General features: G+C 33.9%; 2 protein-coding genes across 2 annotated transcripts in view; one reads left to right on the top strand and one right to left on the bottom strand.

Annotated features, from left to right (window-relative positions):
- Positions 1-896: 896 nt before the first annotated feature.
- Rpe (ribulose-phosphate 3-epimerase) lies at positions 897-16,123 on the bottom strand. Its single transcript, XM_089101711.1, has 5 exons — positions 16,023-16,123; positions 14,146-14,313; positions 10,719-10,826; positions 7,100-7,321; positions 897-4,054 (listed from the first exon to the last, which is right to left on the bottom strand). The coding sequence occupies exons 1-5, from the start codon at positions 16,077-16,079 to the stop codon at positions 3,953-3,955; spliced, it is 657 nt and encodes a 218-aa protein (XP_088957837.1). The 5' UTR covers positions 16,080-16,123; the 3' UTR covers positions 897-3,952.
- LOC148943611 (methionyl-tRNA formyltransferase, mitochondrial) overlaps positions 16,122-27,958 on the top strand; it is a 25,179-nt gene continuing 13,342 nt past the window's right edge. Inside the window, exon 1 of the mRNA XM_089101710.1 lies at positions 16,122-16,254. Within this exon, the coding sequence (XP_088957836.1) occupies positions 16,227-16,254 (28 nt within the window). The 5' untranslated portion in view covers positions 16,122-16,226. The remainder of the gene's footprint in view (positions 16,255-27,958) is intronic.

Here is a 27,958-nt window from a genome sequence, read left to right as displayed (position 1 = left end):
TTAGGAACTTGTGGCAGTCCTCAACTTGAAAAATGAGTGATTAAATTATATTAAACAAGCAAATATATCAACCGCCAGAAGTAAGTTCCTTCTTTCACAGAAACGTAAGCATACGGTCTAACAGCATGGATACTCGAATCAAATAGGATGCCGACTTTAGCTCCGTCGTACAACGGATATAATTGTCCAACGTTTCTGGTGGAAAGACTGAAAAAAGGGATGAATGAAGGTTAATTCATTTGACATTGATTAACATTGATGTGACATTGAATGACATTGAATTTGAAATTATCAAGTATTTTGCAATAGGTTGCATCAAGACGCTGGGTAATTTTAGACGGAGAAAAGCCAAGACAGATAGTCCAAGTAATTGAGAGGCAAATGTTTAACTGGCTGGGGCATGGGTAAATGACAGGAGTATGCATGACTCTTATTGGACACATACTTGTCAGGTTAGTTTTTGGAAAGGCATGCCTACCTAGAGTCTTAGGCATACTGATCAAGAATTCAAAAATTGACATAACGACAAATAAGAGACCCGAAGAAAGGGTTCCAATGAAAAATATATAAATAATTTTAATTTAAATTGATAAATGAAATATAAAAAACTATGGCTTGGTAACAGGGAAAAGGCATCAATAGATTTATGAATAAATGCATTAAACTAATAAAGACTCAAGGTTTTCAATCCCTAAAAATGAATAACATTTAACCTGTGAATAAGCAGTAGGGAAAGGAATATCTATATATTGATATGTAGATTCGTTTAACTACATATAAAATGTCAAAACACTTTAAAGACAGCAGCAAACATAAAAAGAATGACTTAGCAAAAGGGAAGAGGATATCATCGATTAATATATAGTTCCATTAAACTATAAAATGATCCCAAAAGAAAACATACTAAAAAACACAACAAATTTGAATGGAACAAAAGAAAACAAAAAAACATACTAAAAAGCACAACAAATTTGAAAAAGATCAGCAACAGGAAGACGTAAATAGAAAGCAGTTCGACTTCTGCTCTACATAGCAGAATTCGGGAGAGTAAATTACCTTCCTCAATGCAGAAAATGCTTCGTTTATAAGAAGATATGGCTTTTCCATGTTTGGTGTTATTTTGCCTTTCTGGTATTTCATATAAAATAAAAGTACATGTTAGATTTGTATTCATCTTAAATTTTATTGAAACTTTATCAAGCAATATGAGAATTAGTTGTTTTTCGATCCTTCCTCCTCTAAGATTACCATAGAATGCTAAACATAATCAGGCGGGGGTAATTTTTTAATGAAAAAAGTGTGGCTATGCATATATTAATTGATTAGAAAGACTTTTTGTATTCTCTATGCAAATACATCTATTTATTTTTAAATATATCTATATAAAACTGAAAATAAATATGGGAACATTATTTTACTCTCCTTCTGGTAGCTTTTAAATTCTTCTGGTAAGTTTCATTGCATTCCCAAGCGATAAAGTCAGAGTTGGCAACTGGAAGTAATCCATTTCACATTTCAACATGAAAATGAAATGCTTCATTTTGAAATGTTTTTGATTTTTAATGTGAAATAAATGCATCAAGCCGACGAAGCCATATTTAAGAAAAGAAACAACCATTGGAAGTTGTCCTAGAATTGATCATAAATACACAGTTTATTACAATCCAAGATTATATGGAATAAGATGGTACAGTGGAAACGAAATTAAAAAACAAACAAAACTGTCAATCATCAATTTTCTGTACTAAATTGGTTTAATAGCAAAGGAAATAAACTAATCAAAATAATAATATTGGTAAAGAACTGTGTTTTACTATACTTTACTTTCCATAAAAATTGTAACCTTTTAATAGCATTTGTAAATAAATTTTTCAATTCAACCACGTGTGGGATGCCACTATTGCCAGATTTCAGCTTTACAAATTGGCCAAAGATTTGGAGCAGCTAAAAACATCTAAAAACAATTTCCAGAACAAAAGAAAAACAAATTTCGAATCCTCCACAAAGACTTTCTAAATCAGTATTTGAACTTTATGTTTGGTCTCAAAAATTTCATTACAATTGGCGAAATAAATTTATGTGATGGTGCATTTCTGTAAATTGCCTATTGATCGTCAGCAGTCGTAGCTTTGAGACATATGCACTCGCACGTCTTATTGCACTTCAATCTTCGACTGTCATGTTTAGCTTAGACGTCGTGCACCAGTCCTTTTTTTTTTTTTTTTTTTTTTTTTTTTTTTTTTAATATATATGCCAAGGAGTCTATATATGCCAATTGACTTCATTCCTGAATTGAAACCCAATGCCTCACTAAAAAGAGAATTTTTTTTAATTGGAAGCAGTGGATATGGATGCGATTGTCACTAGACGGATCTTACGTTGATGCGGTAAACGATGTCACCAGAATGCTCATTACGAACAATAACAAGATTCACTTTAGATGGAGGACACTTTGATACGACTGACAGCTTTACTAAGACAAGGATAATCGAAAAGCGTGGTTTATCAGCACATGGCTTTTTAGCCAAGACTAACCAAAAGGCACTAAGTACATGCTGCAACTTTTGCTACTTCTGAGGCTCAGGGTATTAAGGTGAAACTTTCAGGGAATGTTTAGGGGGAAGTTTAACTAAATTAAAAAACACTGTTTGCATGCAGGTTGTCAAAAGGGCGTATCAGCAATGTCCCAGGAACGGCATAGAACATTAAGTTGAAACTGTTAGGGTAAATTGAGTGGAATGTAGAACTAACCAAAAGGCAATGTGTGCATACTACTACTACTGGTAGTAAATTTGCTCATTCATTTGAATAGATTTAGAATTGTAGGTTGACTCAGACTAAAAATCTCATTCTAAATAAAGGGTTTGGATGCCAGTACATTCATCACTTATGTTTAAAACCTAGTGAAAAAGTTTCTAAGTTGTTTGAGCAGAATCATGAATATCATGCCGAGATGCTGAAATATAAACGAAAAGAAAAGTTTTTTTTTTAAGTAAAATCATTAGGATTTAGAAATAATAATGGTCAGCTAATTTTCAGAAAATTCAGTTTTAAGCCTGGTTTCCATTAAATCTGATGAAAATTTGCATACACTCGCATCAATAATTGCAATGATTCATTCAGAATATTCTGAGCGTCTCGAGCCTCACGTCACGAGACAAAGGATGGCGTGAATAATTTTGAATAAAAATTTCGGACACAGGGAATAAAAATTTTAGGTAAGTAATTTTGTTCAAGACTAGGTAAAAAGGGTATTTTGACACTGGGAACTGTTGGTTTCATTTAGTTTTGTAATGCACTAAGTCTCTTAAATTACCTTCGAAAAAAGTTGCAAAAATTGAACTTTGACTACACACATAAATTCACACACGTACGGAAAATCATAGGGCGTTTGTGAGTTTCCGACCTGAAAACTTCCTAAAAAGTAAAATAATGTGAAAAAGTACATTTTATTGAACAGGACATGAAGTTGAGTGCTACTAGAGGATTAGTTCGGATGTCCCTCTGTTTCGTCATTAGTTTCAGAAATTGGGAAATATCTAAAAAAAAAGTTTAACATCTTTATTGCTTTCTCTTTAGTGACATAAATTAATTATTAACGGTATGTGACCAATGACAACTGCTAGGAAAAGAGGGGCTTACAAGAATAAACCAAAGAGCGAATTATAAAGATCACAATATATAGAATAAGCGTTTTAAAGTTTCCCATCGAGTTTTTCCTGTCTCACAGCATCAGAACTAAAAAAAGAAGTTTCTTTTAAATTTTACTTCATTTTTATTTTCTGCGCAGAAGCAATTTCGAATTCGGCTCGCTAATCCCACATGGTAGTACTAAACAGAACAGGTTCAATAGCAGTGGTGGTAAAATGATAATTGAGTAGGAATGCTCAGCATGACTATTTCACTTACACCTAAACATATTGCACAAAAGGAACTTGGGGTGTGGTTCTAGTCATATAGCTTTGGTCCATTCATCACGCAGGCCTTTGATGGCTTCTGGTTTGTTCTTGGCGCCCGTTACTGCTGTGCCAGCCACAATCACGTTTGCTCCAGCCTGAAAATAAGGAAATTGTAAAAAAAATAACCTCAATTGAACAGACCAAATACCAAAGTGACTAACTCTATGCTACAAACATTGGTAAAATTGCTGAAAAAGATATGTAACTGATTTAGATTACAATGTACCAATCATCATCCATATGGTAGAAGACATTTTGTATTTGCGTATATACGTATTTGCTCCTAAAAAGCTACTAGCTCCAGAAGACCCAGAATATGGCCTCAAGGATGAGCTACACCACCTATTATATGTCACTACAGTTTCTAAGTGAAAGGGTTGATGTCGCGTCAATTGCTGTTTTCAACAATGAAATTCACCGTCCTTCCATCGACAAGCCACCCTCAACTACTACCGCCGTCCGCCAAGGCACTACGCCAAACACACAGAAACTGGATGCGGCCACGTTACCTACAAGATAAGACACCTTGCAATGAGCACTTGAAGAATATCTTCGTAAAACACTGTACCTCCAATTGGAATGTCCCCCCCCCGGGAGAGGTTATCCCTGACAACCTAGTTCAAAAGAGACAATTCTAAAGGGAAAATCAAGGTTAATTTTGATTAATGGCATGTAGCGCTGTAGTTTTGGCGCTCTGGTGCCATGGCTGATGTAGTAAAAAAATAATCTTGTTTTCACCTAATATGCTATATGGCAGTGAACACCAAGAAATAAAATTCACACGAATTCCTATTCGTCTTATTTGACTATGACAAGTTTATATTTTGATACTTTATCGTATTTTACCGTTTTCCATTTTAACAAATTGACAATATTGATAGAAAGCCTGAAAATTAAAGGGAATTAAAACAGACTATGGAAAACAAATAAGAAAACTTCATGCTTGTCTTTGAGGAAAAAAAGACAACAACTCAGAGTTGAATCGTTTTAAAAAACTCGTGTCAAGTATGCTAAATCACGATAACTGTTCTGAATGAGATATACCACGCTTATGCCTTATTCAAAACAATTAACACAATTTATAAGAAAACAGACCTGGAGTTCCCAAATCCAAATCTGCAGTTAACTTGAGCCTCAAGATCTTAGTTAGCATATTTTGCCATGACTCAGTACAACTACAAAAACCTAAATAAAAATATTCGCTTCATGAATTATCCCTCTTTTTTTTACTTTGCATCACATTGGGCCAGGGATAAAAAGATCACTTTTGCCAAAACAACACTTTGAGTACAATTTACAAATTATGTTTCAATCGAATTATATTCTACATGCTAGCATAGATCTAAGTATTCTGTAGTCAAAGGGACAAAAATTGAACAGCTTACTTCAAGTTACAATTATGTGAGACTAATAAGCAAACACCTTACTGCAAGAAAAGGAAAAGTCCACCCAAAAAACTTCAAACCAGGGTCTTAGCCTTAAGCTTGAAATGTTGCTCTTTTTAATACTGCTATGATAAGAAAATCATGTACTCTATGTATTAGGTGAGGACACCTAGAATCATAACTTATCAAACACATGGTTTATATTATTCTTGTAAAATATTTCCGGAAAGATGTTGATAAGTCTACTTTTTAGTCTTTCACGTAAATAATATTCACATTAGATTTTGAGATGTCTTTTAATTCCGTGGTTGAGTTATACCATACAGAGGATTAAAATCCAGTTTTAAAATGGTATATCCCATACCAAGGGCACATCCAGGATTTTTGTTAGGGGTGGGGGTACAGTAAAAACTTTAAAGAGAACATCAAAAATTTGTTTGTATGCATTTTTGTTACGTTTGTACGTACCGGATAAAAATTTGGGGGGACGGGTCCAACACCGTAACCCCCTGGATACGGCCTTAATCACTAGGCTTAAGAAAAAAAAGAAACTATGACCCCTCTTTTCCATTCACGTGTCCCATACAAGAGCCTTGAATACTAATGTTGAAAGTTGATGCACTACGCATGCAAATACTTCCTCCTTTTTTGGCACTTAGTCCATTTTACCATTGAGCAAACTATTCCCGCACAGACTGGTGTTACCTTCTTCCGAGAATCATGGCCCCCTTTAAACCACAGGGTAGATCCACTTCGGGATTTAATACCGTAACAAAGCCTAAAATTTTGGAAGCACACAATACTGGATGGCTCATTTCCCTGATAGATAGAACTGCTGAATTAAGATTCCTCCAAGAAGTACTTTCAGTAAAAACTATTGAAAAATCAGCCTTTCAATGTGAAAAGATTTTCAATGTTAAAAAAAATATAAAAGTATAATCTTCACTATAAGAAATCAAACTGTTTTAGAACACTTCAGGAACTGTTGCAAAATCTTGACTGATGTAGGAACTATAAGTTTTGATTCCTATCTCAGCTGTGGTAATTCAAATGACATTATTTGCGTTTTTTTTTGGTAAAGTTAGATTTTAATCCTAACCACTTTAACAGAGCGTGTTCTTTGATTGAATTAATCCGTTTTCTCCATCTTTACTTGACTCCTGAGATAGATGTTTCTCTGTTTCCCTAAATGCGCTGTGTCCACTTTTCTATCTAGTGAGATACAGTTTACTGATAGATATACAGCAAGACTGGTCCCGCCTAGGGTCAATTACAACGACTTTGCTGCAGAAAATAATGAATAGAAGTTAAACAAGGGATATAAAAGTAAATTGGATTACGAATTTAAGCATCCACAAGCTAACCTTAGTTATCGGGAGTTTTTTGAATTGCTCTTAGGTCCACTCAAGTTCGAGGTCAAGTTTTTGGAGCGGGGATTTAGAAAAAGAGACATCACGCTAACTGTCTAGTTTGCAACAATTAAGGGTAAATACTGCCAAAGCTTGTGTTGACTGAGTTTTCCTTTTTTAAGTTGGATTCTATCATTTTCTCAGTATCTTTAACTAATCCACTAAATTTAGTACTGAATAGCAATGTTAGATGGCAGATTGTTTTCTGTTAGAATCAACATTCCACTTTATTGTCTTATTGAATATAATATTAGCGGCAAATATTGTCGTCTCAAGTGATCACCTTATTCAAATATATGACAGAGCCAGAAGATGATAATAATTCACAGAATCAAAAGAAACTTACTTCAGCGCAGCAGCCAATATTTACATGAGAAACTCCACCGTCTACTTCAATGTCTACATTGGGAAATTGGCTGCGAAGGTATTTTATTTTGGGCATCATGTTCTGCATAAACTTTTGTCCGCCGAAACCTGGCTCCACTGTCATTATAAGCACAAGGTCACAAAGATCGACATATTGTACCATATCATCAACTGGTGTGTTCGGCTTTATACCAATCCCGACCTGGTAAAAAGAATCTATATATGAGCCTGTTATTTCTCATTTAAGAAAAATTTTCATGAAAGTATTCAAAATTATTATCCTAGAGGCTCGATTAGACAGTGTAATAAAACGAGTGTACAAAGCACTAAATCAGTGTTCTATTTAGTATACAAGTCACTAAATCAATGACCAGTACCAGCGTTCCCCAGAATGTAGTTAGCAGATACGGAAAAAAACTTGTTTTAGGCTTCGTAACTGCACTTCTCGATGAATTTTTGTGTGGTAAACCAGATTCTATATCTGTTTAAATTTTCTAATTTCATTTTGGCCATTTCGTTCACAAGTGCTAGGTTCTTTTTTCCTAATGAAGTAAACATAATGTTTCGTCATCCAAGGAATGAGAGATAGGTGGATTTTTATTACCATCATCTTTCGCTACCTTTTCTACAACAGTAAATAACATTGATATTTTTTTCTGCAGTATTTTATTATATTTTAGAATTCTTCTAAAATATAGAATTCTTAGAATTCTTCAAGGTTTTTGATTTAATGTAGACTATTCTTTTCGCAAGAACAGTGTTTTTTTTTCTGGAGCATCCCCATTTTTCCTCCTATCTGTGCAATAAAATATTTCATAAAGGCTATTGCCTACTGTCGACAAATTCCTGCTGAATTTTATTCAGTGCAACCATTTATACACTTTGTGTTCGTGTTTTTCTTCCTTTTTAGAAAGTGAGGGCCATCTCTCGGACATCGACAATCTTGCCGGAACTATGTGGAACTTTCTAGAGCTTTTTTCGTAGGGTTTCAGCCTCCCCCCCCCCCCTCCGAGTAGTGTTTCAAGGAAGAATACAACATCTATGTCTAAAATATTAAAACGAAAACTTTAGATGACATATATCGGCAATTCCTGAAGCACCTTTAAAGGGAAAATTTTCCACATCAGACAGTCGCTTCAAAGCGCGTTTTAAACTTTTGGGGACTTTGGGTTTTGGCTCGTTCTTTATTAGGTTCAGCTATTGCTGCAACCGTGATATTTAAACACTGTAGTAATTAGAAATACATTGGCTAATCAACCAATAGCTAATTAGCAATTGGTTAGGCATACAACCAGGAGTTGCTTTCGCAAGGTGAGAATTTGTCAAAACAAAAATTACAACCAAACTAGTTGCACTATATTTTATCCCCTATTCTGAACTAAACACTATAATAACTAAATTGTTACCTCCTTACATTTAATTTGTTCATTTATTGAATTTTAAGAGTTACTTCCGGTCTCATTTAGCCCTCCCCCACTAATCCTTAAATGTATCCCAAGGCTATATGCAAAACTTAGCGAATTTTGTGGGTTTTCTTTTTTTCAAATTGCATTATTTGGCATTATGAACAAAGTGTTGATAGGAAATAAGTAAAAAAAAATAATAAGATAAACAAAAAATCAGTGAACTTTTGTGTATTGCCTCGGGCTATTTCTAGGCATTAGCAGGGTAGTCGGAGAGGAGTTGTAGTTGAGCAGGAAGCGACTCCGAAAATCTAATAAATATATTATTTGCTGAATATAATGAAATAAGCCTTTTGTTATGATTGCGTTGGGTTAAGAAGAAGGGAAAACTGCAATGTTACTACCAAATTATATGCAAATATAGAAAAAGATGAGCATTAATGCTGTATAACCATATTTTAAAATAATAGAGTTAGGTGAAGAACTCACTCCTCCTCTGTAAGCATCAGGTTTCCTTTGCCTCCACAACCCTCCTAAGGGAAATAATCAGTTCTTGACCCTCCAAGAGGAAATTCAGCTTCAGCTTTGATCTAGAAGCCTTTTTTCAGCTTTGATCTAATAATGAAAATAGTCAGTGGCAATGAGGCGACAAAACAAAAACCTACTGGTGCTATTGTAAAAAAGAAAAATACAACACCGCTGAACCTATCATACAAGAATAACTAAGAACTTTACTTTACCTTATGCAATCTCACGGAGTAAAAGTTTGGCCACAGGGTAAGAAATTCCAGAATAGATTCGAACTCTGCATTTAAATTTACGATACGTAAGTTTATATTGCAAAACGCGAAAGTCAACACAGCAGCAACAAAATAGAATTTATGTATACTATTAAAAGATTTCAAAAATAAGTTATTGAACCTTTCCTAGAAGACCTTTCACACTTGATCAAAGCATGAATCTTCGTCTCAGTTTCACATTTTAAATTTTTGATTACTTTGCCTAAGATGATAGTAGTGACTTTAGACAACGATTATGATGCTTTTATGGATTTTAATATTAACCAAGGTTGAAACAATTTGTTTCATGGTGAAAGGTCATGCCAACTTAAGGTAACTTAACATCTTAGCAAAGAAAATTATGCATGTTGTGTGAAAATCACTTAAGAAGCCATTTTTTGTCCTGTCTATTTACAGATAAATATAAATTAAAATTAATTTTTAGTTTCGTTTTCCATGAAGTTGAATGATTTAATGGTTAGCACTTTGGACGCTTAATGCTGTAATCCAGGTTCAAGTTTCAGTGGAACCTATATTGCTAATAGATAGTCAAACATTGCCTGATCGGAGCTAAATAAACCAATTAACCAAAATAACGAATGAAGACTACAAATTCAGAATTTTAAACTTCCACCGTCTTATTTTTATCAAAATTGTGCGAGCAGGGGGGACTTACGTAAACCCCCTACTACTGAGTGTACTCATTAAAGCCACAGATTACTTAAATCTTGCCGTATTTAAACATTGAACATGATTTGTACACTAACCAATACCTATAGCCAATATATTGCCAAATATTGCTGAATACATATAGCCAAAATATTGATTGTTGATGTAGAATATTCCATCAAGCATTAAATGGTAAGCATTAAACAAGCAAGCATCAGAAAAGAAAAAGCATCAAGCATTAAGCATCTATTGTGACCCAAGTACCTACAAAATAAATATAATATAAGCAACATAATAAATAAAGAAGCATATATTAAACACTTGAACTAGAGAACTCTACAGTTGGTTACGTCGAAAAAGCTCACATAAGCCTAAGTTCTTCAGCCGTTTTAGGAGTTATCTAAAAAAAGTACTATTTTTATTAACAGAATCGATAAGACAACATAACCTAATTTCTTACGTATTAATGTTTAAGCTCCACTGCTGTTTCTGGAGATATACCTTTTTCTCAGTTGTCACAAAATTCAGCAGTGAGAGCTCAGAACAAATGAACACAAAAAATGGGACAAAATACGCTAACCAAAGTTTTTCCTATAGAGAAAAAATAGATGGTGTCATCTTCCCAATCCAAGTGCCCGTTTTACTAATGTCCGAGAACTACCCATATATCCAACATATGTAACGGCAGCTAAAGCTAGGTATATCAATATACCAGTTATTCAGAACGCTATATACAAAGACATCATACCTTCATACCAGCCTCTTGGATTTTCCTTACCAGTGCTTCAATGTCATTTGTGGCCTCTAAATGGAATGTATACCGATTTACGCCAGCATCAGCCATTGGTTGAACCCACTTAAAATAATGAAATATGAATAAGGTATTATTTGTGGTATAGGAGGACAACCCTCTTCACTAAAAATACACATACAAATGTTTAATTTTTGGTTTCTTAGTGGCTAAGAAAACTAAGAGAGATCTTTCCCAGAGTCAAACCTAGCCAAAATAGCTTGACTGAATATCCCCCTTCGCCCCAAGCCAAAGTCCAGTTTTAAGCTGGATTTTTGCATTGTTAATTATGCCCGGTAAGCACGAATAATATCTTCTAGTATTCGAAGATGCTGATATAGTCATATATTAATGCCCAGATAATATATTAATAAGACAACTGCATAACCACTTTTGATAAAGTTTAACGAAAGAATGGAAAAACAAATCCCAATAAAAAAATTAACAGCAATACAGTACAAAGGTAAATAAGGTCAACTTGCATGGGATGGATATAACTCAAAACTAAAAATACATACAAAAAAAAACAAAAACAATAAAGCTTAAGAAAAACATGAAAAAAAACATGATTCGGGATCAACAAGATTCCAAAAGTTTTGCTTCCTTTCTGTAACAGCAATAAAAAGGCCAATGACTTTAAAGCCACTGGAAGGGTTAATAGAAAGTAACTTATTTGTTACTTCTGAGCTCCATGCCCAGACCAGAAGATTCAGGAGGAATTTAAACGCTTATAGTAATATTAGATTTAAAAAAAAACAAGTTTTTTTAACTGAAAGTAGGGAGCAACGTTAAAACTTAAAACTAACAGAAATTATTACGGATGAGGGGGTTCACCCCTCGTCGCTCTTTATGCTAAAGTTTAAATTTTTCTCCAATTCTTTAAGAATGATACCTCAATCACAAAGGTCGTTTAATTAGAATAAATAGTTCTTTTGAAAGTGCTACAAAAGCTTTAGCATAAAGAGCAATGTATTGACGAGGGGGATAATCCCCTCATATACGCAATAATTTCTGTTCGTTTTAAGATTTAATATTGCTCCATACTTTCAGTAGAAAAACTTGTTTTTTTATCGATTTCTTACTGTTTTTTAAATAATGCTGGGAAATCCGGTGCCCCCTTTATGGAAAATATCCCTTCCCCCATGAAAAATTTCACCATGGAAAGGTCCTACCACGTAATTCCTTCCCCCCGCCCCCCCGCCACCAGAAAAAAATCCTCCTTGAAAACGTCTGTATACTCCCCAATAACCAATACTATATGTGAAAAATGGACGAAGTTCATAACTTTTAGCCCTTCCCCCGGGGACTTTGGGGATTAAGCCATCCTCAAAGACATATGCTTAACAAAATGGCTATCTCAAAATTTTGAGCCAGTGACTTTGGGAAAAAATGAGCGTGGGAGGGGGCCTAGTTGCCCTCCAATTTTTTTGGTCACTTAAAAAGTGCACTAGAACTTGTGATTTCCGTCCGAATGAGCCATCACGCGACATTCTAGGACCACTCGGCCGATGCGATCCCCCCTGAAAAAAAAAGTACATAAATAAACACGCATCCGTGATCTTTCTTCTGGCAAAAGATGCGAAATTCTACATTTTTGCAGATATGAACATGACAACTCTACAGTAGGGTTCTCTGATACGTTAAATCTGATGGTGTGATTTTCATTAAGATTCTATGACTTTTGGGAGTTGTTTCTCCTTTTTTTTCGAAAAGAAACCAAATTTTCTCAGGCTCGTAACTTTTGGTGGGTAGGACTAAACTTGATGAAACTTATATATTTGAAATCAGCATAAAAAACCAACTCTTTTGATGCATCTATGGGTGTCAAAATTCCGTTTATTAGAGTTTCGGTTACTATTGAGCCAGGTCGCTCCTTACCTTACCACGCTACCATGAACTGTCTGATATGTTCACAGATCTCTTATTTCTGCATAGTAGCATATTTGTCATTTGGTTCAATGTTATGTACAGACCAATGAGTGGTTTCCAAAGCAGTATAGCATTTAATTAAATGTTACTAACTTTATGCGAAAAAGAAAAAAATTGAGAAAAATAGAAAGGTTTCTGAAAGAATTTAATCTCAGAAAATTTGTAATAATTCATAAATTTTTCAGAAAGGACGCTAGAATCGGAAACGATTTATTTCTAAACGATAAACAATATCCGCTTTTTCTTCTAATAAATTACACTAGAAATATACCAATATTTTAGAGCAGAAATGACGTTCAAAATTTAGGATAAAAAATAACCTTGAAAATTTTTGACATAATACCTTCAATTAAGTTTTTTTTCAAAGACCAAACTGCCTTTCTATGGTAAGAAAATAAACGTTCAAAGTGGAATAAGTCCATCTATAAGGCAGTGAAACCAGATACAAAAGTCTGGGTATTTCGACCACAGATACAGCGATCGTCATCAGCAGAAACACTAAAGTATTAAAATTAAAACTGAAATATTTATAAATATCTACAAATAACATTTTTTTCTTTATAAATACGTTAGTTTTAATTTTAATACTTTAGTGTTTCTTCTGATGACGACCGCAGTATATGTCGCCAAAATATCCAGACTTTTGTATCTGTTTTCACTGTCTAATAAATGGACTCATCCCCATTTGAATGTTTATTTGTTAACCTTGAGAGTTCAGAGTCAAAGAATACAAATGTAATTTTTCTCACGCTATTAAGTTATTTTTTTTTTAATTAGAAAAAAACTAATAAATGTAAAATAGAAGCTCCATTTTTTTTTAGCAGTATTTGGTGACTTCACTAAAAAAAATACGAAAATGTCACGGAGAAGGACAATTGAGATTACTAATCTGCATTTTCATAGTATTAAAAAAGAAACTTATTCTATAAGTATGGTAATGACTGAACAGAATTCTTTCGGTTTCAAGAATTTTTTTTTAACCAAAATTTGAGTCTGTACAAGGAAGGCCCAGCTTTACTTGGAAAAATGTAGGGAGGTTATGCAAAGTAGTTGACTTTAAAATGGTATTGCTGACACAATTTAGGCTCCGTTACCCATCCTACATTTTACTGCCAGAAAAGTCTACAGCAATTTATAGCGATTAACCATTCCAAAGATTTACTATGTCTAGAAATGTCGGTTTGGGATATGCTCCAAAACCCATTAAGGGTAAACTTACAGATCTTTGAGATTAAATGAAACTTACAGGAATAGATATAGAGCTAAAATTATATCACTGGAAGGCACTTCAAGCTCAAGAAAAAATAAAAATTAGCAAAAATTGATGCATTTCAGTACCACCAACTTCCCCTCATATAATATTCCCATACTCTTTGATGTGCAGATCTTAGGCAAGGTGAGGGTAATTTAGACTGTGATTGCTATTTTAATATTCAAAATGGTTAGATCACTTTACCTTCTCTGGATGAGACACCATCATATGGGCTTCAAACATGGCGTCAGGTATTTTTGTTCTAAGACATTTCACAACTGGATGTCCAAACGTTAGGTTCGGCACAAAGTGTCCGTCCATAACATCTAAATGAAGAAAATCTGCACCAGAATCCATGATCTCTTGACATTCCTAAAGATTTAGTTAAGATAAAAATTTCAGAATAGCAGGATTTGTGCTTGGATTTACAAAAGAAAAATGACACAAATATCTTTGAAATCCAAACCAAGTCCACACACTAAAAACTGCAGGAACATACAAAGTCTCTCACAAACGGGGGGGGGGTTTATATAAGGCAAAGTATGAGTTGTATCTGTGAACTTAGTAACATGGGTAAGAACCATTGAAATAGGAGAACTATCTGTTTTTTTCCCGCTTTTTTTACTCTACTGGCTTCAACCTTACTACTTCCGAAATTTTCTAGGGGGAATTCGCAGCGAGGATGGAATTGTTTGGGGGTATTTTTCAGAAGAGGAGGGGGGAATTTTACTCCTGGGGAACTTTCTATGGAGGAATTTTTCGTGGGGGGATTTTTCCATCCATCCTAATTCTTACCAACAAAATTTTGTAGCTCACAGAAACCAAATTTGCAACTAAAAAGTTTGTCCATAATATTTAGCATAAATGTGTAAACTAAGGGGGAGGGGTAATTCACAAAAACAGCCTCAAAATGTCACCAGAGAGTCAAAACCACATTTCAATCTTCCAATCAAGTATAAAAGGCGGCATTAAACTTTGAAACATAAAGATTGCCCACATTTGTTTCAATAATGACGAAATTTACAATTCTTATTTTCCGATTTTTTAACTTTTACGGTGAAAATCCTTTAAATTTTCTCCAACAACCTTTTAGATCATTAAATAACTTCACAAATGATTATCTGTTAACTTGCGGGAACACATTTGATAATAAAATTGGTAGGCCTACTAATAATATGTTATTAGCGCAGCAGAAACATGGTTTTAGTACTATTTTATTTAGCTTCTGGCCTTGTTCTTCTTGTCATATCTTCATAACCTAAGCATTGGTACATTATAATTTTTAAAGTGAAAATCAGAAATATAAATAATATTGATGATAACTGTTTGTTTAGTAATTAAGGAATTAAGTAATTAAGTAATTAAGGAAAACCTTTACGTGAGCATGATATTTAACTATGTTTTTTTCTATTTTGGTATCATTTTTTGGGGTTGGAGCTATCAGGATATTACTATAATGCATTGTTGCTTTGTGAGGCTTGTGGTTCCAAATTGAAAAAGTGACCTATTTGGTTACTTGCTTTTGCCATAGCATAAGAAAATGATAATAAATTTATTAATTTTAGGACTCTGCAGTTTTATTATTTTTTATACTAAAAATAAGGTATCTAAGTCATATTTAATGTCGGCTATGCTAACATTAAGGTATCTAAGTCTTATTCAATTTTTCAAACAGAAAACATAGGCTATTTTTTCTTTAAACAAAACCTTTCATGTTCGATCATTCACTCTAGAAAGTCATTCGGTACCAAGAAGGAGTTAAGACTTCAAACAATATTAGTGAAGATTTAAGGCATAGCTTTTTGATATAAAAAAAACATGGAGCATACATCAGCAGTTTTCCTATCTGTATTATGAATTTTCAATTTTTGACTCTTGAAATATAACTGACATTATTCAAGAAAAAAAATGTTCCCTGCTCCGGGACATCCCGATGTAAGATTGCTGCGAACGCTACCTATCCAAACACTGAATTCTCAATTAAAGATTAAGTCTATTCTCAGCGTTTATGGTAGCACCAAGGAAAGCTAACTAAATAATTTACCATTATTATAATAAATTGATTAAAAAAATTATCATACTTGCGCCAAGTTTGACAAATCCGAGTTTAAAATTGAAGGTCCAATAGAAAGTTTCATTTCAGCTTATAAGATTGTAATTATCAGATGGCGCTTGAAACAGAGAATATATGAATACTTGGATGCATGTTTTTTGGAAATTAATAAAATCAGTTTAACATTTATGGTTTATTAAAAGATAAGCTTTCTGCTTGAAGTTGGAACCCAATGTTTAAAATTTTGAAAAATGAATTTCGTAAGTCAATCATACGGGCAATATGTTTTAGACTTAGCTAAGAGGCTAATTACAGGCCTAGGTTGCCTAGCTACTACTACTACTAACAACTCATCACAGCACCAAGCTGCCTGAGGCCAACACAGCTACGCACGCTCCTCCTCCACCCCAATCTATTCAAAGCCTCCCTTTTTACACCCGCCCACGAAGTTCCCATTTCCTTTAAATCTTTCTTTATGACATCCTCCCACCCCAGACGGGGACGACCTGCTTTGTGTTTAGCCCTAAATGGTTGGCCAAAAAGAACAATCTTCGGCAATCTGTCATCCTTCATCCACACAACATGCCCTAACCACCTCAACCTTTCTTTAATTATAGACCTAGAAAGCAGTATTGAACCACATTTTTTGTATAGCCTAGCCTATTGTTTGAAATACAGTCAGTCAGCTGGGTACCCAGAACAACTTTAAGCAATTTCTCTGGAAAACATCTAGCAAATCTTCATCTGCTGTCATTGGTTGCCTAGCACTAGGCTAGCAATGCCAACAACTCACTGTGCTGCTATGCTGGCCTATGCAAACTCAGCTGTGCCTGCTCCTCCTCCATCCCAATCTGTTCAAACCCTCCCTCACTGCTCCTCTTCAGGAAGTTCAAATTTCTCTTAAGTCTTGCCTTACAACCTCCTCTCACCCTGGAGAGTCTGAGAGAGTTTTACTTCCCCATTTGATTTTGTGCTTGGTAAAGTTCTGCCAAATCATATTATTGAGTTAGGAATAAAGTGAGTACACCATTCAATGCCTTTTTTTATGCTAATTACAAATATAATAATCATTTCTATTGAAAAATGAATTTCAGCTCCCCCCCCTATATATGCCAATTCAGGGTTAGGTTAGGTGGTAGAAATATATACCCTGAATTGGCATATAGGCCTATAGGAGGGGGCTGAAATTCATTTCCGATAGAAATGATTCTCTATTGCTCTTCCATAGCCTTTTTGGTAAATATTTACCAAATCATATTATTGAGTTATGACTAAAGTGAATATACCACTTGATGCCTTTTTATGCTCTTTACGAATATAATAATCATTTTTGTTATAAACAAATTTTAGCCCCCACCCCTATATAGGCCTATACCAATTCAGGGTATATATTTGCACATTAGTGGTGGGGGAAGGTTTAAACTTACCTCTCATTTACATCAGAAACAAAATTACCCCCACCCCCCTGATGTGCTAATATATACCCTGAATTGGTATATATATAGGGGTGGGGGCTAAAATTCATTTCTGACAAAAATGATTATTGTATTCCTTAAGAGCAGAAAAAAAGGCTTTGAGTAGTATATTCACTTTTGTTGTAACTCAATAATATGATTTGGTAAGTATTTACTGCATTTTCTCTGCTTATTCAAGCAGAGCCCATCAAAATGATCTGTATAAATGAAGAAACAATGTTGCCCTTCTTGACTATGGATTCAATACAGAACCAACTAGCCTACAACCCTAACCTGAATTCCAACCTTAACTACAGCAATGTTATTTTTATGCATAGCACAAAGTACTTTATTGTGTTTATCTGGTAGACCATACAATACAAGGATAGAACCTTTTCTAAAGCTCTTTTATCAGCTGAATCATATGCTTGCTCATAATATATACAACTAAGGAGTGTATAAGCCTAGGGTACTTCATAATATGCAAAATAATCCTAGTTAACATATACATAAATAATCCTAGTTTAAGAAGCATAAAAGGTGGCATTAAACTTTGAAACACAAAGAATGTCCACATTTGTTTCAATAATGAGGGAATTTACAATTCTTATTTTCTGATTTTTTAACTTTTACCCTCAAAATCCTTTGCATTTTCCCCAACAACCTTTTAGATCATTAAAGAACTTCACAAACAATTCTTTGTTAGCTTGTGGGAACACGTTTGATAATAAAAATGGTAGGCCTAATATGTTATTAGCACAGCAGAAACATGTTTTAGTACTATTTTCTTTAGCTTCTGACCTTCTTCTTATTGTGATATCTTCATAACCTAAACATTGGTACAATATAATTTTTAAAGTAAATATCAGGTATATACAAAATATTGATGATTACTCTTTGTTTAGTAATTAACTAATTAAAGGAAGTAATTAAGGAAACTCTTTAAGTGAACATGATTTTTAACTATGTTTTTTTCTCTTTGGGTATCATTTTTTGATGTTGGATCTCTCAGAATATTACTATAATGCATTGTTTCTTTTTGAAGCCTGTGTTTCCAAATTGAAAAAGCAACCTATTTGGTTACCTTGCTCTTGCCATAGCATAAGAAAATGATGATAAATTTATGGATTTTAGGACTCTACAGTTTAATTATTTTTTATACTAACAATAAGGTATCTAAGTCATATTTGATGTAGGCTATGTTAACATTAAGGTATCTAAGTCATATTCAAATTTTCAAAAAAAAAAAAAACAGAGGCTATTTTTTCTTTAAACAAATCCTATCATGTTAGATCATTCATTCTAGAAAGTCATTTGGTACCAAGAAAGAGTTAAGACTTTAAACAATATTAGTGAAGATTTAAGGCATAGCTTCTTGATATAAAAAAATGGAGCATACATCAACAGTTCTCCTATCTGTATGACGAATTTTCAATTTTTGATTCTTGAAATATAACTGACATTATTCAAGAAAAAAATATCATTCATAAATCTTGGCTTTTTTCTTACTAACAGGTGTAACCATAGTGTAACTCTGACAAAAGCTTAATCTGCTTGAAAACATCCCATTGTAAGGTTGCTGCAAACACTACCTGTTCCAAAACTGAATTCTCAATTAAAGATTAGGTTTATTCTCAGTATTTATGGTAACATCATGGAAAGCTAACTAAATAATTTTCCATTAGCTATTATAATAAATTGATAAGGAAAAAAAATTACCATACTTGCACCAAGTTTGGCAAATCTGAGTTTAGAATTGAAGGTCCAATGGAAAGTTTCATTTCAGCTTATAACATTGTAGCAATCAGATGGCGCTCTAAGCAGAAAATTTATGGATAGTTGGATGCATGTTTTTTGGAAATTAATAGAATCCGTTTAACATTAATGGTTTATTACAAGATAAGCTTAGTGCTTGAAGTTGGAACCCAATGTTTAAAATTTTGAAAAATGCATTATGTAAGTCAGTCATACAGGCAATATGTTGTAGACTTAGTTGAGAGGCTAATTAAAGGTCTAGTAGGCTGCCTAGAACTAGGCTACCCATGCTAACAACTCACTTTACTGCTATGCTGGCCTTTGCAACCTCAGCTGTGCACACTCTTCCATCCCAATCTGTTCAAAGCCTCCCTAACTACTCCTTTTCAGGAAGTTCCAACATCCCTTAAATCTTGCCTTACAACCTCCTCTCACCCTGGAGAGTCTAAGAGAGATTTACTTCCCCATTTGATTTTGTGCTCTTCCATAGTTTTTTCTCTGCCTTTTGAGGCAGAGCCCATCAAAATGACCCATATAAATGGAGAAACAATGTTGCCCTTCTTGACTATGGATTCAATACAGAACCAACTACTACCCTAACCTGTATCCTACCTTAACTACAGCAATGTTATTCTTATGCATAGCACTTTAATGTGTTTATCTGGTAGACTATACCATACAAGGATATAACCTTATACCTAAGAAAGGTATAAGCCCAGGGTACTTCATAATATGCAAATTAATCCTAGTTAACATTTTTTGCAGGGGGAGAACCTTTATCTTCACTATTTTCCTTGTATTTCCAGTTGTTCTATCACACTTTTAAGTCTTTATGTCTGGTACCCAGCTGAATGACTGTATTTCAAACAGTAGGCTGTACAAAAAATGCAGTTCAATACCATTTTCTAGGGCAATAATGAAAGAAAGGTTGATGTGGCTAGGGCACATTGTGTGAATTATGGATGACAGATTGCCAAAGATTGTCCTTTTTGGCCAACCGTCTATGGCTAAACGGAAAGCAGGTTGTCCTTGTCTGGGATAGTAGGACATCATAAAGAAAGATTTAAAGGAAATGGGAACTTCCTTTGAGGGTATAAAAATGGAGACTTTGAATAGATTGGGATGGAGGAGGAGTGTGAATAGCTGTGTTGACCTCAGACAGCTTAGTGCTATGGTGAGTTGATATTAGTAGTAGTATTAGTAGTCTAGGTCTTGAAAATCATTTATAAACAAACACCCAACTGCTAAGAAACTAATCTAACCAAACTTAAAATTATCAGTATTTGTCTATTACTATGTTTTGCGAGAAATTAGTAGATGGCACTTATGATGTTTAGTTATATGCATATATATATATATATATATATATATATATATATATATATATATATATATATATATATATATATATATATATATATATATATATATATATATATATATATATATATATATATATATATATATATATATATATATATATATATATATATATATATATATATATATATATATATATATATATATATATATATATATGTATATATATATATATATATATTAACTAGGATTATTCTACATATTATGAAGTAAAAATTGATTTCTTAGCATGTTTCCTTATGTATTGCTGGAACCCTAGGCTTATACCCTAAGGAATAAAGGTGTCTGATGACTCAGGCACTCCTCAATTATTATTTTAAGATTAAACCTTTGGGAGACGCATCCTCTCCCCTTTGTAAAATAACACTATTTCTCTCTTAAAACTCTATTCACAGCATCTCTTAAGTTTAAAAAGTATATTCATACTAAGTAATTTGCTTTCAACAGATACCAAGCTAATGCCTCTATAATTACCACACTCATTCTCATCACTTTTCTTATAAAGTGGTCTAATTAAAGGTTTTTTTTTAAATTGCTTGGTTCTTCTTTCAAAAATCATATTCTTAATCTTCAGTAATACATTTGCCCCGCCTCTTCTAGGCTTGTAAGTACCTTTTTTGGTAATTGTATTGGGGAAATTTGCCTCGCCCACTGAATTTTGAAAAATACTCTTTGCTTTCCCCCTCTCCAACATTTTTGTGAATTGGTGCTGCTGCCTGCCTTATATTGAGTGTATCCATGATAAGAGATTTTTTTATGATTTAGATAGTTTGAGATCCCATGTCTGAGATTTACCAGCATTCTTAGAGTTTGGGCTCAAGCTTAAAGTCTGTTTCTATGATTAGGCTCCACCATTGCTATCACTGAATTAAAAATTATCAGTGGTATATATTGTTAAAATATTCAAACTGATCACCATACTTATTAAGAAAATTAAGGTTAACCTAATGGTTGATCAATCCACTTCTAGGTGGTATAATAGAGATCTCTTAGTGATTTAACTGTTGTAATGATGAATAGCTTTCAAACTGCTGAGTATTTTACTTTTCATTCCTTCCAAACATGGAAATTGTGTCCTTGGCAAATTTTAGTGGGATCTTTAGTGACAGCTTTTCCTTTATTATTTACAAATAGCTACCAAATTTTCTGAAAACTACTCCAAAAAATGATAAATACTTAGTAATATCAACAATAAAAGTGCATTGCTTCTTTTAACACCCCCCTCCTAATGGACAAATATAGAGCCTACTATAGATATTCAAACTATTTTTTAGGATACTATAACTCTTTTCTTCTTGTAATATTATTGATTTTTGCTGTAAAATAATAAAGAAGAAAAAAGTTGTGCTGTTGAAAAATATAGTATGAGCACATAGTATGGACTAGGTTATATATTTATCAATCAGGGTGAGGTGGGGAGGATAAGGTAAAAAAATTTACTTTTGGGAATGAGACAAGTATGTACTTAGGATTTTTTCTGGATTCCTGGTAATAATTTTCTAACAAGGAACAAGCTGTCACTTTAAGGGTCTTTTGAGGGCACAAAATAAAATTTGCAAAGATAGCAAAAGCGTTTGAAAACTGAAAACTTGCCAACTGACTTACTAAAAAATTCTAGATAAGGATCATTTTGCTTGGGTAAAGGTAACAATGATTTGACAGTTTTTTTTATAAAGAAAACAGTTTTTCTACTCCAGAAGTCCTAATTTAAAGACTTTTGGTTTGATTAATTAAAAAAACTTTTTCCACAAAATAAGTTTTTCAAAGAAAAGTAAAGAACTCCATTAAACAAAAAAAGAGCAAAAATAAAATGAAATAATCTACCAAGTGTGAGACTACCACAAATCAGCATCAACATATAAATGAAACCCAAAACGAACAGAAATTACAATAAATAACCGAGTCAAACTCAAAACGAGCAGAAATTAACATAAGTTGAGCTGACCAGAACATAATTTGCACTTTACTGAAAAAAATATAAATGTTTTTACTTTTATAACTTTAATAAATCAAATAATATTAACATTTTGATTACTAAATATCAGTATATGTATATTAAACTGACAATGCATATTCATTTGTATTTTTTTTAGTAAAGTGCAAATTATGTTCTGGCCTTCGGAAGGCATAGGGGCTTTTGAGCCCAACTTTTGTTAATTTCTGCTCGTTTTGAGTTTGACTTGGTTATTTGTTGTAATTTCTGTTCATTTTAGGTTTCATTTATTTATCAATGCTGATTTGTGGTAGTTTCACACTTGGTAGATTATTTGATTTTATTTTTGCTCATTTTTTGTTCAATGAAGTTCTTTACTTTTCTTTGAAGAACTCATTTTGTGGAACTTTGAAGAACCCAGTTTTGTTAATTAATTTCTGTTTATATTGACAAAGTCTTTTCAGGGAAAAAGAAAATAATACTTTAAATCTTTTCGTTTTTTTTTTAAGACTTTATAGTTTGACCTGCTATTTGTATGCTGGAGAAAAATTTTCAGCAATTTTTAACAATATACACCCTTTTAAAAATCTGGACACAAATAGTAGTGTTTAATTTAGTTTCGTACCTCTTCTAGTTGACCTGAAATAGAAAACTTGATACCATTTGCTACAAAATCTGTTTACTTTCTTTGATAGCTTTGATGCATTTACGCTATTTTGATTGGGTTAAATTTTAAGAGCAGAAGTAGCCCCGAAAGTCTGAACATAATACCCTCAGTTGTTCTTGGGATACTGCTGAGATGCCTTTTTGGGAATTAGCATTATCACAGTACATTTTGATTTAATCTGAAGGCAACGTTTGGTTTTTAAACATGGGCAAATGGGAGGGTGGGAGGGGGATTAGTTGCCCTCCAATCACTTTTGACTATTAAAAAGGGCATCAGCCCTTTCTATTTTCAATCGATTGAGCCCTCTTGGAAATTCCTACGACAACTCCTTTGATACGAAGTGCCCTGGTCTAAAAAAAAAGAAGAAAATACAGAATATCCACATCAATCTTTACTACAAAAATGTCAAGCCTTCCAATCACCTTTGACTATTAAAAAAGGCACTAGGTCTTTCGATTTCCAATCAAATGAGCCCTTTTTGTGTTTCTACAACAATGCTTTTTATAAACACCTTATATGTCCCCAGGGCATAAATTACAACTTTCACCTACGTTAAACAAAATGGCTATCTCAAAATTTTGCTTGGATGTGTTTGGTGAAGTGGTAGGCATGAGAGGGGCGTTAGTTGCTCTCCAATCACTTTCAACTATTACAAAAGGCACTAACCCTTTCAATTTCCAATCAAATAAGCTCTTTTGAAGTTTCTACAACAACGCTTTTAATAAAAACCTTATATGCCCCCAGGGCATAACTTACAACCCTTGCCCTGAAGGCTGGGGGGGGGGTGTCATCCTCAAAGACCTAATTTCCAGAACTTTCTACTACGTTGAACAAAATGGCTATCTGAAAATTTGGATTGGATTTGTTTGGAGGAATGGTTGGCATAAGAGGGGGTTAGTTACCCTCCAATCACTTTCGACTATTAAAAACGCACTAGCCCTCTCAATTTCCAATTGAATGAGCCCCTTTTGAAGTTTTTGCAACAACTCTATCTATAAAAACGTTCTATGCCCCCAGGGCATAACTTACAACCTTTGCACTGGGGGTTCTGGGGGGTTTGTCATGCTTAAGTACATAATTTCCAGAACTTTCAACTACATTGGACAAAATGGCTATCTCTAAACTTTGATTGAATGTTTTGGGGAAATGGTGGGCGTGAGAGGGAGGTTAGTTACTCTCCACTCACTTTCAACTATTAAAAAGGGCAATTTCAATTTCCAATCAAATGAGCCCGTTTTGAAATTTCTACAACAGCTTTCTATATAAACCTTATATGCCCCCAGGGCATAACTTACGACCCTTGCACTGAGGGCTCTCACGGGGTTATCATCCTAAAAGACCTAATTTCCAGAACATTCAAATACGTTCAACAAAATGGATATCTCAAAACTGATTGGATGTGTTTGGGAAAATGGTGGGCGTGAGAGGGGGTTAGTTGCCCTTCAATCACTTTCGACTATTAAAAAAGGGCACTAGCCCTTTCAATTTCCAATTGGATGGACATTTTTTAAAGTTTCTACAACATCGCTTCCTATAAAAACCTTGTATGCCCCCGGACATAACTTACAACCCTTGCTCTGAGGGATGTGGGGGGGGGTGGGGTTGTCATCCTTAAAGACCTAATTTCCAAAACTTTCAACTACGTTGAATAAAATGGCTATCTAAAAATTGATTGGATGTGTTTGGGGGAAAGGTGGGCATGAGAGGGGGGTTAGTTGCCCTCAAATCCCTTTCGACTAAAAAAGGGCACTAGCCCTATGAATTTACAATCGAATGAGCCCTTTTTCAACTTTCTACGACAAAGATTTCAATAAAAACCTTACATGCCCCCAGGGCATAACTTATAACCCTTGCCCTGAAGACTGTGGGGGGAGTGTCCTGCTCAAAGGTATAACTTCCTGAACTTTAAACTGCGTGGAACAAAATGGCTATCTCAAAATTTTGATTGAATGTGTTTGGGGAAATAGTAGGCATGGAAGGGGTGTTAGTTGCCTTCCAATCACTTTCGACTATTAAAAAGGGCACTAGTCATTTCAATTTCCAATCGAATGAGCCCTTTTTGAAGTTTCTACAACAACGCGTTCTATAAAAACCTTATATGCCCTCAGGGCATAACTTACAACCCTTGCCCCAAGGGCTGTGGGGGGGGGTTGTCATTTTCAAAGACCTAATTTCCAGAACTTAACACTACGTTGAACAAAACGGCTATCTCAAAATTTTGATTGGATGTGTTTTGGGAAAATGGGGGGGGGGATTATTTGACCTCCAATCGCTTTTGACTATTAAAAAGGGCACTATCCCTTTGAAGTTCCAATCGAATGAGCCTTTTTTGAAGTTTCTATGACAACGATTTCTATAAAAACCTTATATGCCCCCAGCACATAACTTACAGCCCTTGCCCTGAAGGTTGTGGGGGAGTATCATCCTCGAAAACATAATTTCTGTCTGGAAATCAACAACGCTGAACAAAATGGTCATCTCAAAATTTTGATTAGATGTGTTTGGAGAACTGGTGGGCGTGGAAGGGATGTTAGTTGCCTCCCAATCATTTTCGAATATTAAAAAGGGCACTAGCCATTCCAATTTGCAATTGAATGAGCCATCTTTGAATTTTCTACGACAACTCCTTTGATAAGAAGCGCCCTGGTATGGATCTAGGAAAATGGGAGTGGATTTCAAGAAATTTAAGAAGTCTACTGTCATTATATTTGATTTATGAATTATATTTGTTTTATTTTCAGATGCAGATTCTTAGTTTCATCCAAAACATAGCTTAGGATTTTTTTTTTTTTTTGGGGGGGGGGTCACTTTTGATATTCCTATGACATGGTTCTAGGTGTTTACGGCTTCAAGAGATGATGCTCCTAGTCATGGCTAAGCAGAGTTGTTCCGTTTTGAAGGAAAATTTCGACAGGGGTTCCAAAATTGCACTGTTGAATCATCAGTACCTTTACCTTATCTAGTAAGTTGGTAGATAAGTTGGAAAAAATATTACCATGAAGCTCCAAATATGCTCTTCCTTCCTTATTTAGGCTGTAAATTTATCTTTGAAATTCTTAATTATGTACCCAAAAGTTTGCCCGAGTACATCAAATGTCAATACCCTATAGAGAGGGAAGGGCTAGAGGTTTGTCCTAAATTACCTTGCCAACCAATAATTCAGGCTCTAAAACCATTCCCAAAAGTTTCATATACCTAACTCACCAGCAAAGCGTTCTTATTGACAGTTTTACTATGAACGTTTCAGAAACAAATCTACAGCAAAGGTATACATCCTCTTCCATGGAAAGTGTTTTAAGCCTTATTTTTGTAAAAATGACTCAAACAGTTGGATGCAAAGACAAAAAGCATAGATAGGGGCTTGAAAAACCTTTTAGGGTCGTAATTTAGGCTCTGGATCCAATCTGTATTTTCTTCCAAGATAGAGACAAACCCTCATCTATGATTTTACTCAGGTATTCCTCTATCCATGAAGTTAAACTTTTTATGTTCTGAAGGAGTGGGCAAACGCTATGGAATGCAGATGCACCAATAAACATGTCTTTTTAATTATTTTGTGTCAAATATAAGTTAAAAGTGCAAGCTTGTTTCAATTTTTTTTTCTCTTAAAATGAAATAAATAGAATTAAAACCAAAGCAAGTGCATAGCCTAACAATTATTACAGGGGAGCATTAGCAAAGATAGGCAATTTATTTGAAAATTGCACAAAAATTATTAGAATAATAATTCAATTCAGAACCCTGTTTTGCATGCCTGAACCAAAGGATGAAGACTGCAGATAATTACAAATAAAATTGTATGACATGTCAAAGTAAAAAAAAAAAAAAAAACAGGAATTTCCATGAATGAATTAATGAAACATATTCGCATAAAACATAATTATATCACGCAATTAAACAGTAACCAGAAGCTTGTAACTGCTATACAACATATTCACACAAAGCATAAATTGTTGAGATGTTGTTGAGATATTTCTAAAATAAACCTTCAATGTTTAAAAAAGATTTTGCTGAAGTTCTAAATGCCTTTATATTTGTAAAAATGATTGAGAGAACTTTGTGTAGCTCCAAATTCCAATTTTAAATTTTACTGCAACAAGCACAGTTCATGCAAACTTTATCTTTGAAAACCAAAAAAAAAATTGAATAGCAATCTTTCTCTTAATATACTACAATCTCACAATAGAAAATCTTCAAAATGTCAAGGAAAGCACTGCAATCCACCAGATGCAATGTGAAAATTCATTTGAATGGGGAAAATTTTGATTGAATATGACAATTGAGATTTAGGAAAAATTTCAGGAAAGCTCCACTAAGTTTAGTTAAACGTAGTGAAAACTTGTGTTAAGTTAATGCTTCAAGTTGTAACAACAACCATTTGCCCGTGCAAAAGATATCTCTCGTTGTTGGAGGCCCAAAAGCATCTCTATAATGAAAAAGGCCAACACATAAAAATAAAGGTTAAGTGATCACATTTGCCGAATTACGCTTCTTAATTGTTTGCAGCTGATTGTCCATCATTCTTAACTCTTGAAAATTTTACGATAAATGGTCTTTTATTGACCTTATAAATTTATTGACCTTTAACTTTTTTGACCTTATATCCTTTATTGACCTTACACCTTAAATCAATTTTAATAGTTTAGAGGTAAATCTTGTAGAAGCTGGACAGTGATTAGTTTTTACTGTTACAATCTTCAGCACATATTTTTTTGTTTTGTTTGCTAGGAATAAGAAATCAACCCACTGTTGGGAACATAAGCATTTAATCTAGA

The sequence above is a fragment of the Artemia sp. Qi Xiang Cuo genome, chromosome 15 (genome assembly GCF_049724085.1).
Source record: "Artemia sp. Qi Xiang Cuo chromosome 15, ASM4972408v1, whole genome shotgun sequence".
Classification (NCBI taxonomy): Eukaryota; Metazoa; Arthropoda; class Branchiopoda; order Anostraca; family Artemiidae; genus Artemia; species Artemia sp. Qi Xiang Cuo.
Note: the sequence above shows the minus strand (reverse complement) of the source record. Positions and strands in the feature narration are given on the sequence as shown.